This window comes from Nerophis ophidion, linkage group LG05 (assembly GCF_033978795.1).
Source record: "Nerophis ophidion isolate RoL-2023_Sa linkage group LG05, RoL_Noph_v1.0, whole genome shotgun sequence".
In the NCBI taxonomy this organism is placed as follows: domain Eukaryota; kingdom Metazoa; phylum Chordata; class Actinopteri; order Syngnathiformes; family Syngnathidae; genus Nerophis; species Nerophis ophidion.
In genome coordinates this window covers 39692872-39704777 of record NC_084615.1, presented here as the reverse complement: position 1 = coordinate 39704777, position 11906 = coordinate 39692872, and the positions used below count along the sequence as shown (strand labels likewise).

The 11906-nt window shown below is 38.9% G+C and overlaps 1 protein-coding gene across 2 annotated transcripts in view; it reads right to left on the bottom strand.

Moving 5' to 3' along the window:
- Window positions 1-4363: 4363 nt before the first annotated feature.
- The window catches only part of ncoa1 (nuclear receptor coactivator 1), a 96627-nt gene continuing 89084 nt past the window's right edge, over window positions 4364-11906 (bottom strand). For both annotated transcript variants that reach the window (XM_061900913.1, XM_061900912.1), the window contains 5 exons: window positions 11805-11903; window positions 8099-8486; window positions 7814-7982; window positions 7558-7741; window positions 4364-5611 (listed from right to left, as the gene is read on the bottom strand). In XM_061900913.1, coding sequence (XP_061756897.1) covers window positions 5426-5611; window positions 7558-7741; window positions 7814-7982; window positions 8099-8486; window positions 11805-11903 — 1026 coding nt within the window. In that variant the 3' untranslated portion in view covers window positions 4364-5425. The remainder of the gene's footprint in view (window positions 5612-7557; window positions 7742-7813; window positions 7983-8098; window positions 8487-11804; window positions 11904-11906) is intronic.

Here is an 11906-nt window from a genome sequence, read left to right as displayed (position 1 = left end):
GGCAAATCTTGTGACATTTTTTGGGCCAATTTTGGAGACCAACATGAAAGCACTTATTGCTCTTTTCAACAAGCAGCGGGTCAGTTCTCCCGTCCAAAGGCAAAACCTAATAAATCACGTCTAGCTGATTTTGAGAAAACAAAGGAAAACCAATCTATCTTGATGCTGTTTTACAAAGATCTACAAAGTCATCAAACGTATAGATGTTTTTTTGAGCTTTCATTTTCTTGCCGATTAAGCCATGGATTGAATCTGCTCTCATGAACGTGTGCCCTTTCTCCAGATATTTTATCACAATCTCGGGTGGGCCCCATTCTGCGTTTGCACATTGGGCAAGAGCCGTGTACAGCGTCCAGTTTTTATTTTGACCTCCACAGTTATTTGCCCAAAAGAGTATGCAAGGGGAAGAATCAAGAACAATACATTTAATGAAGGTGCTTGCAACGTCCTGGGCCAATCTTCCAAATATCCCCTCGTGCCATAATATCACATAATCAGGTTGACCGTCAGCCCCCATTCGTGCAAATGTCTCATTAAAGACAATAAGGCGACTGACAAAGAAGCTCCGATTGGTCCCTTGAGATACTAGGTTTTTCTGTTGTATCTACGCAGTTATGTGGTAGTTGCTAGGTCCTGCCATGCGCGTAACAGCTTACTTACGGAACAAATTACAATATCGCATACACTAATGTAAAGCATATCACCTAGGAACTCCAAAATTATTATCAGCTCAGTTTTGACCAAAATTGAGTTACTGGGTTTTGCCTTTGGACGGGAGAGTTGTACCCCTCCTCCCACATCCACCCAAAATTTCCAAAAACAGTCACAGCTTGATGACAGAAAAGCCAACAAAAAAGAAACCAGAGGAGAAAGTTCATTTGTACTGTGTAGGGCTGTACGGCATACCAGTACTAATAAAGTCCCGCGTTACTAATGAACTAAAAAAAGGTACTATGCTGCTTTTGAAAAATATCGATACTTTTTTTTTCCTCCATGGACATTGCACGTCGAGGTGACATCGTTGGTAATATGAGCTGTTAGCCGCATGTGAGTCAACACACAGCACTTGCACGCAGAAACAGTGTGGAGACTGAAGAGGGATAATGGACATATTTTGGCATAAAAGCTGACAATAAAGGTGGAGCTAACAACACTGAAGCAGCGCTTTAAAACCTTGCTAACTTATAGCTACCATCTCTCCGCCGTGTTTTAGCTATTTCTAAATCACTAATCCCCGCCTCCATGGCGACAAAATACACATTTCTTACAAGCATCATCCCTGCAGGGCGAGGAAGAGCTCAACGTGTTTCACTACACGCCGTAGGACACAGCAAGCTGGCTCTCCTGAATAAAACAAATGAGCGATACCAAGAACATGATCCGTACAGTGGATACTAGAATGATTACATTGATATTTTTCTTATCATCACAAAATATTTTGTGTCTTTTTCAGTGTTTATAAATTCAGCAAATACGTCCCTGGACACAGGATAACTTTAATTATGACCAATGTATAACTACTTGATATTGGATCGATACCCACATTTGTGGTATCACCCAAAACTAATGTAATATATCCAAACAACAGAAGAATACGTCCTTAATACATTTTAACAGAAGTGAAGATGGAACATGTTTAAACAAAAAGTAACCAAATATTACTGTAACAGTTGATTAATCATCCATCTTTTACTGCTGGTCCCTCAAAATTTTGACGAAAAGTAATATAATGGCAAATGACACAATATGTTACTGAAACGTCACTTTTGTAACCAGTTTGTTTTCTTACTACTAAAAGAGAAGTTGTCTAGTATATTCATTATCTTATTTCATGCCAACATTGTTTGATAAGATGTTCTGCTATTATAAAGCCAATAATAATTTTTGTAGTCTAACTTATTTTGAAAATACATTTTGGTAACAGGTACTTCAACTTAAAAAAAAGAACCTTCTCTTAGCTAATTGTTACACATTAAGTTGAAAACAAACATTTGAGTTACAAGCGTCCCCCGTCATTAGTTGGCGTAATAAATGCCACAGGAAAACTTGTAAGATCTGCCGGAAACATCCTGTAGTACTCACTAGCATTACCTTATAGCTTGAGATCGAGATAACCTTGTTTTGCAACCATGGCAACAAAGAAAGAGGGTGTGAAGGACATAAGAAGAAAAAATATTGATTTGAGATACAAGTGTTTTGAGTTACGAACTCCATAACAGAACCGACTAGGCTAGTTGAGGTACTACTGTAAGTCTAAAGGTGCTTGTTTTGCTGTTCATACTTCTTGCGTACATGCGCCAAGGCCAATTGTGCAAAATCCAACATCACAGATAGATTGCAGTCATGTGGGAAACACTGCACAAGGACCAACCTCAGTGACCTCTGACCTCACTAATGGACAAAAAAAACCCCACACACATACTTTAAAATGGAAGCGGTGAACACTTGCTGTCCCAATATTTTTGTCAATATTGCACAACTTACAGGTCAAACTTACAAAGACAAAACAGCAAGAGATGGTTGTGATAGGAAAAGGTCCTGAAAAACAACACTTTAAGCGGGGTTTCCCCAAACTGCCAGGAGCAGGCCAGAAAAAAATACTGGAATCTACGAATGTAAAACATTTGGACACCCCTGCTGTAGAGTATGAGTCCATATTCTGACAATAATGCGCAATTTATTTGCGCAAGTTACATTTCTGAGCGGGTGTGGAGGTAAAGAAGTCTGGGAAAGCCCGCTAGGAAAGGAAGTCAAAAAGCATTGTTTCTTGGATGTACTGCATGAAAAAAACACAAGTTTAAAAGCCAGCCAACCGAGTTCACAGTGAGTGAAACGAGGTCCGAAACAACCAAAAGTTTTGGCGTGTGTTTGGCAAAGATGATGAGGTAAAGAAATAAAAGTGCTCTGAGGTAGGACAGGGAATGACAGCTTCTCCTGACAAGATGGTGCAGCGTATGTTTGTTAGTAACCAGGTGATACATCGCAATGTGTGCGTGCGCGCGTGTGTGTGTGTGCAGTCCGGGGCTCTATAATCACACAACTAACTAATCAATAACCTATCACAACATTATACCACTGAATATGTGTTGGCAGGATTATACTCAGACAACATATTCAATTTTTTTTGTTGTTTTCCCAATTTTTTTTTTTACATGATTAACATTGGAAAAATTAATACATTTTTACATCTATTTCTAAACGTTTTTTAATTTTAATTTTACTTAAAAAAAAAAAAAATATATATATATATATATATATATATCCATCCGTCTATTTTCTACTGCTTGTAATATATTTAATAATTTAAAAAATATTGTCAAATATTTTGGAAGCGTTTTCCATTTTTATATGTATGTATGTATGTATGTACCTGTATATACACACACATATATATATATATATATATATATATACACACACACACACGTACATATATATATATATATATATATATATATATATATATATATATATATATATATATATATATATATATATATATATATATATATATATATATATATATATATATATACATACACACACACACATACATATATATATGTATATAAACTTCTATATTTGTATAAGTTTAGATTTTTAGTTTTTGGTCATCTCAAAATGTCTAATTTTATAATATATAGAATACTTTGGTGTTTTCCAAATTTAGATTTTTTTTCTTCTTTTAAATATATTTCATTATTTATTGCAATATTATTATTTTTTTTATGTTACAATTTTATTTTATATTTCATACATTTTTAAAATACATTTAAGATTTTTATTTTTGGGCATTTTTTTTTCCACTTTTTAAACAATGTCTTCAAATTATTATTTCGGTCTTCTTTAAATCCACAAATATTCCTACAGAAATCCTAATCAATTTAATCACAAGTAGGATTATTCTGCCCATATTAGGAATTGTTCCTGCACACGGCGCTACTTAAAAAGTGGTTCTAAAGGCAACAGGAAGGTTCTCCAGGGTGGAATGTGGATTTTTGCATATGTTGACCAACATGTGGCCAGGTGGTGGGTGGTTGTTGAGAGACACTCATGTACCCGTCAGCAATACTTTCCCTTGTCTGTGAATACTGTTACTAGAATCAACAGTAGGGGGCGTGGTCATGTGTGTAGACGCACGCACACACTGAAATGTTAACTCGCAGAAATCAATGGTATGTAGACAAAAACTAATAGCAAGGTAGGGGTATAGATGATAATGAAAGGGTAAGGGGAGATGGGCAAGGACGGGGTTATAAACACATTTGGATGAATATCTTCACATTGTCGACTAGGGAACTACTTCCTCCTCCACTGCAACATTTACCCTTGAACATACCCACCCAAAAAAATGAAACAAAAATCACATTTGAGAAGGCTTTGCTGCTGCTGAGTCATCAATTATTTTTCTTTTAGAGAACAGCCAGTTGTAGTCCTTCTGTACTGTACAACAATACTACACGGCTGCATGGCAAACACTGATAGGCCGAGTTAGCATTGGGAAACACAGAGAGAGAATTAGAGAGAGGCCGAGCGGGCCTGGTATTCACAGCTGCTGAGGCGAGGGCTAAAATGTGACAGTTTGATCCAAAAAGTCTTGTGTTTAGACTTAATAAAAAACAAAATCAGAGAAAGACACGTAAGTTTCCAAGTGAGCAGCATCCCGTCTGTCTCCCATCCATCCATCCATCCATTCATCCAACCGTCCTGGTTTCTGTCAAAGCTTGTTCTGATGAGCATCAAGATGAAGAAGATGATGATGATGATGATGCTGATAAGGAGAGCAGAACTTTCAGAGTTTTACAAAATAAAATACATTAAAAACAAAAAGATGCAATCGTGTGTGGAAGAAGAAGAAGAAAAAGACAAAGAAAAAGAAGAAGAAGCAGAGCTTGGGAACAAAACTCAAACTTCCACCAGGCACTGTAGCTGATTGAGAGACCTTCGCAGAACCAGCTGATACCGAGCTTCTATCCCACAATGCCACTGAGGTCGCAAACTGTTGACATTCCCACATCGCTGAGAGACAGGTACAAAGAACATCGAATGAAATGAAATCCAGAGAGCCGCGAGAGGCAGTCCCGCACACACAGCAGTTCGTGTGCGGGGGCCAGGAAGTAGGTGAGCGGGGGAATGAGCAGCAAGACAACACTGCCTTCAATAGGCTGAGGCAGACAGACAGGTTGTCAGACAGATCAGACAGGCAGCTTCAAACACACTGCTCATCCTTCTGACTCTAGTCTCGTCTCCAAGAACAGAGCGCGCCAATGGCGAGCTGTTTTAACTCCACCAACAGCCAGACCGGCGCGAACCGGCGCCGTCCCAGCATCCATCTTAAAAGGTGAGAGAGACAGCGACGGGTCCAGAGCGTCGGTGTAGAAGTGAAGAGGGAGCAGGAGCGCCACAGTGGTAGAGTGCGGGGTTGTCACTCTGTGAGCAGCTGCTGGAGGAGGCTTTTCTGCTGGGCCTGACTGGTCTGGGGTCCCGGAGGTCCGGGTCCCTTCTGGGCGGCGGCGGTGGCTGCTGTGATAGAGCCCTGAGTCAGGTACGACTCACTCCCCACCAGGTTGACGGTGCATTGGACGTCCGCAAAAACCTGCACCTGTTGTACCTGCACACGTGAAAAGCAAGTTTTACAAACATGCTCGAAAGTCCGCGAATAATACTATCATTAACCTCGGCTTTTGGTACTACCACATCGTACAAGTCATTTTCCAAAAAGAAATAATGTAATATCTCCCTTGTAGCTGATAATTGGCTCTGAGCCTTACTATATTAAAAAAAACATATATATATACAAAGTAGGCATTATTCATTGTAAACAAAACTTAAAAGAACAGTTTCCGAATTTCCATACACACATTTTTAACATTAGAGAGCCCTCTTCACATTAAATAGTTACCTTTACACCCGTTTGAACAATAGTTATCCTGCCTGAGGCTGAGCCAATCAGTGGTCACGATAATAAATAGCGTGCTCTGATTGGTTTGGTCTAGTATAGTGGCCAATACTAATGTATAATTCATATTGTTAGTTCATTTAGCACTTTTCATTCTTAAAAATATTTAATTTAGGTTCAAAATAAATTAAATGTTCTTTAAAAAATAGATTTAAATGTGATAAGCCACACTATTCGAAGACCGTTATAGTGAGGGACGATTGAAATATAAATCTAATTCATCTGTTCAAGACACTATAAAATATGAACACAAAACCCATTTTATGGATAAAATATATAGTTTACATGCAGATTAAACATTATTTCCTAATTAAGCCTTAGCTTGACTCTCCTCTACTTCCTTGTCTTTTTCTGCTTGCAGGGGTGACAAAAAAATATAACTTTATTTCGTTTAATTTTTACTTGAAAACTCCGACATTAGTCCAAAATGCAAAATGATAACGATGTAGAAAAAAAAGGTATATAAAGAAATATAGCAAAGTAATAAGACTAGTATCAAAAAACGTTGTGGCTCCACTCCACTATGTCGGACCAGCATTACGGTGTCCAAACTTCTTTCCCGTTTCTGAGCAGTTAAACATGCACATATAGTATATTTTCAGAAAGACAACCATACTCTTCTATATAATAAAAACTAAATGAAATAATACATCTATAAACCACAAAAACATAACAATTGCAATGAATTGAAGTGTGACTTAGGAGTAATACTGTAATTACTCGGCACTATAAATAATGTAAATTTACCTGGATAAAAAAGCATTAATTAACTATTAACAAATAACTTACTATATATAGTATTTAGTATGGCTGTCCATTGATTTTTGAATGAAACGCAATTCTTATTTGTAACAATTCTTAATAAATTAAAAAAAAAGAAAAGAATGAATTTATTTAATTTTAAGCTGTTGTCCAGCCACTCAGGCAAATCGCATTGCATATCTGCTGTACAGATTTATTTAAGAAAAAATAAATGTTGGATACTTCTTTTGTTGCCTTATTTGTATTTGACTTTATTAAATATTTGGGTAGAAACAAAACCAGTTTTCTTTTAAGTTATTCAGACATTTATCAGAGCTGTTTATCTATTTTATGAATCAATGTAGGTAATCAACTCGCCCCCAATGAATCCATTCTGAATCGAATCGTTACCCCCAAGAATCAAATTGAATTGTGTGGTGCCCAAAGATTTACAGCCCAAGTATTTAGGCACCTACTTATACTTTTAACTTTAAGAATTTGGTCTGTGAAGGGAGGATGGGAGAGCGACACGGACACCACCTTCGAACTTTACAACATTTATTTATTGAATTTAATAGTGTTTCTCTTATCAAAATTCAACTTTCTTTGGCCGCATGGTTACACACAATGAAAAAGGCAGAAACTGAGTCACTGATGTGTGTGATTCTTTTTTGGGCACTGGATTCTGCTGACTAGTTTATTACAAACAAATTTTGGCTGTACGATAAACTGAGCCAGTGTAGAAAATATGTGGCAAGATTTGAAAAAAAACAAAAAAAAAACAGACACAGAATCATACAAAATGTGGGGCACACAAAAACTGAGATACCATCGTGTGGATATTAAAGGTGGCTGACCTGCTGGTCGCTACACATGGAACCCGCGCTGCTGTTGTTCAAGCCAACAGCAGGCTGCCCAATGGGAGGTAAGGAGCCCACACTGCCTGAGCCCCCGGCCATGGACACCGTGATGCTCATGTTGTTGTACACTCCATGCTGGCCAAAAGTCTGTCCTGCACCGAGCGCTGATGGACTGAAGAGGCTGCGGCACAAACAGAAAGTGTGTTATTTATGCTGTAAATGTGTGTGACATTGAAATATGTGTATTACACGCCTGTTGCTACCGACGCTCGCCTGCTGCCAACTCTTCATGTCTGGAGACTGGTAGCCAGGAGGCGTGGCTTGCTGGAGCAGAGGACTCTGCGAGGTGGGGTTCTGTGGCGACAACAAGGGACTGGTTGGGCTCATCTCAGGGGGGAAAGGCGTTTCTGGCTGCAGCGTGGCTGAAAAAACAGGAAAATTGCATTGAAGACCTACTTGCAAGTGCAGCCAAGAACATTGTGTGTGCCCAACAAAGGCACTTTTCCACTAAATATACTTTACGCCTTCTGAAACTCACCAGCACTCCCAAACTGTTGCATCAGACTTTGCTGCAATGATGAGTTGCCAACACTGCTAAACTGAGCCTGAACGCCCCCCAGTAATGTCTGGCTATTTAGGGTAACACTGGCGGGCAGTTTGTTGTCCAGGGGACCCCCCGGCATGGGACCACTGAAGTGACTTGGTGAGGTAGGGTTTCCTGAGACAGGGAAGTTGAACTGTTGTTGATGCAGAGGCGCAGACATGTTGGCGGGGGCACTTTTCGGGGCCCTGGTGACCACCTTAGGGGAACCGCCTATGTTTTGTCTCATCAACATGACCTTTTGCTGGAAAAGCTGGCGTTGACGGTGCTGGATGCTGTAGAGCTCCCGCTGACGCTGCGCTAGCATCTGGGCATTCAATGGAGGCTGACGGAGAAAGAAACAATCAAGAAAAAAACATTGATAAGTCTCTTACTCACTCTTGTAAGTGTGTGATTCTTTCCATCAAGGACATCAACACCTATTTGAAACTATGATAACAGTTCATCTGCTGTTTCGAATAATTCGGAAGATGTCAGCTGTTCTGGCTGTCATGATTGATAGGATGGACAGGGCTATAGGCACTCAAACTCTTTTTTAATTAAATCGTAAACTGGAAAACGTCTCAGGAAAGTTTTCCACTCTGCAAAACTAAATTAACTTGAAGACCAGAACAGACAATTGAGTAGACACTCTATTAAAATGCCTCTGCCAGCCCTAACCAAACTATTCTTATTTATATTTCGACTCCCTCGCACCGGCCTTGGCAAGGTCACTGTTGATAACTCTCCCAGTGAGAATGCTGTAGTGAGACACTCCTGACATCCCTTCCGCTTTCCTCTTCCCTCAAGGACACCTTGGAATTTTTTGACTCTGTTGGGCGAGACCTCAAACGACTCCTTAGCAACCAGCTGATGTCACCTTTTAGAATGAAGCAAAAGGCTGTGACGTCGAACGGAGCGACTAACAAGCTTATGGACTACTACTATACAGATACGCTCACATACACCCCCTATCCTACGCCTTCACTGTTTCTTCTCTGCGGTATGATGGACAACAGAGCAGCACCGCTGATGGCTGCGGCTTCGGGCTTCAGTCTCAAGTTTTGTGTATCGTAATAAGTGCTCAAATGTGCTTATGTTGCTTGAGGTTTTTTTTTTACTGATCTCAAACTGAACCTCTCAAATAGGAGCTTAGTTTAGGAGTTGTATTTTTTTCTATTGCTTCCTCCCCTTTGTTTACCTTTCTTTCCTACTTCTTAACGGGGCACCGCTTAGTGGAAACCCATCAGTCTTTCTGTTCGTCTACTCCTGTATACTGTGTGTATTCTTGGGACGGGTTGTACTGAAAACACATTTTCTTGTACTTTTTGAGTGCAGTGACAAAGTTTTTTATTCCATTTTACTTATTTACATTCAGATTAAGGCTCAATCTGAATTCTCAATCCAAATGCCCTTAGGCATTTGGACATCGCTCGAGTTTTGGTACGTCATCAACCCTCGCCGTTTGCCGACAGTGATGTAAAGCGGATGCGACATATATTTGTTTACTTTGAAGATGCTGTGGCAGAGGATTTGTTCGGCTTTTCTTGGTCTCTGTTTACATCAAGAAGTAAATAGACCTTTTTTTATGTCGTTTCTGAAGCGGATCATTGACAGGTGTCCCCTTTAAAAAAAAAATGCATCCGAGAGTTATACCGTTACACGTTGGTCTCATGTGTGTTTCCAGACACAAACTGATGGCAATGGGAGAATGTAACGTACAGAGTGCTCACAAACATGTAACATGTTACATAACTAATGAGGCAGAAAAAAAAGCAGCGCGATGTTCAAAAGCAATAACCTACAGTAGCTTCAACTGCCTTGCTGGCTTGTTGTAGCGAGTGGTGAAAATATAAAATAAACCAACAATCGAAAACATGGCTTATGTGGCTCTGCTGTTTATTCTTTTTACACTGATAAATATTATAGTTACAGCTATTTTAGCAAAATATACTAGAACTCGATCGTTTTAACAAGTGATAAAAAAAATACAACAGACATAAAAAAAAAGGCCAACATTTACGCGTAGTAGAAAGGGATAAACAGCTCAACAAAACCATGAGTGTCATTGTGAAAATAAACAATAAACGTACTATATTTGTGGGCTTCTTTTTGTTTTTCGGCCATCGTTTTTAGCAGGCGTAGTGTAATGTTGTAAATTTCTCCTCTCCCTCGATATCATAGGAAGGCCCCCCGAGCTCATTTCATTTAGAAAGCCGTCACATTTGGCCCTTTCCCCTTACCTAATGGAGAATTTAAACACCTCTTGACGTGAACGCACAAAACGAAGGGGGAAGGGCTAAAACAAGAGGACAGGTGGTGTATTCGTATTGAGCCTAACTCTGTACCTCAAGGTTTGTCCTGACAAAGGCCAGTATTTTTAACGTCGGTAGAGGACTGGTCGGAGAGCGCCATCATTTCCAAAATGACATCACAGATGATTTTAGCCCTCAGGTCGAGTCTGACAAACTTTTCACTTTTCAAACACTGCAGCGATAGTAACAAGCCCCCTTTCATGCACATGCAAAGGACAATACGCCTTAATAACCACGATATTGGCAAAATCAATCTACCTACTAAGTTAATCAAAAGAAAAATCACATTTGCATCAGAAAATATTTTGAATTACAACTTTTGTTTAATTCAACTTATCAAAGAATATAACATGTACTAAAAAACTTAAACCTTTTCTTTAAATTACTTTTAGGTTTGTGGATAAACACTTTTTGGTCCTGTACTTATTATTAAACTTATTTTTGTGTTGGCAAAATTGGCACAAATTATTTTACACTACCTCAAATTCAAACCACATTAAAACATGTTTTAATTAAAAAATCCGTAATTTGGGTCACCATTTTCCATTTGGCAAACCACTTGTAAAAAACACTGATATACAAGTAATAAAATAATATAGTGCAATATACATTTGAAAATGTTATTTAGTAAATATTAAGTTGAAAGAAATGTCTTACAGTATTCAGTACACCACTGATATTTACTGCAGAATTAATGTTTTTCCTTAAAAAGACCTGAAAAATGTGGTTCCAAGTGTTACCACTATTGTTGCACCCCGAGTGAAGATTGTTTCTCCCTCTCATATTTTTTATTATATTATTTTTCACTGTATTATTTTTTCCCCCATTTTTTTGATAAAAAAATCAGTGTTGAAGGACCTGACAATATTATATTTTTACAAAAACACATCTTGTTTCAAGCAAAGTTGGCTATAATCAGTAAATATGTGATAAAGCTGAAGATTTATAACATAACATTACAACGTACATGTAGGTGTAAAATGGGGGCGCCATGTGTGGCTTCGGCAGCATTAGCACGACGCAGCCTTAGAAGAACGCTTGCATCATTTTAAGTGTCGCCAAAAACCCCCAGCAGCGGAGCAGCGTATCTCGCTTTAGAGGAATATCAAGGCAGGGACACAGCAAATGAAAGGATATTTTAGTGCTAAAGGGCAAGACCGTAAGTCCAATTTATTTGTTCTCTTACCTATCATGTCTCCTTATCATCCATTACTGAGTAGAACCTAAACATTTTACATTTAAAGTGCCTATAACAAGCGTGCGAGGCATATTATACGGTGTTACCTCTGGTCAACTGTAATGTTTCAGTGGGAAAGAAAACAGCTGGATCTGCTGGTATTGTGACTCACTTGTGAAGGAATTTGAGGTTGCTGCGCCCCCAGACCGATCCCCAAGTTCACTTGCTGACCTCCTCCTGGAAAAGCATTCATTACCAGTCGGTTCTGGAGCTG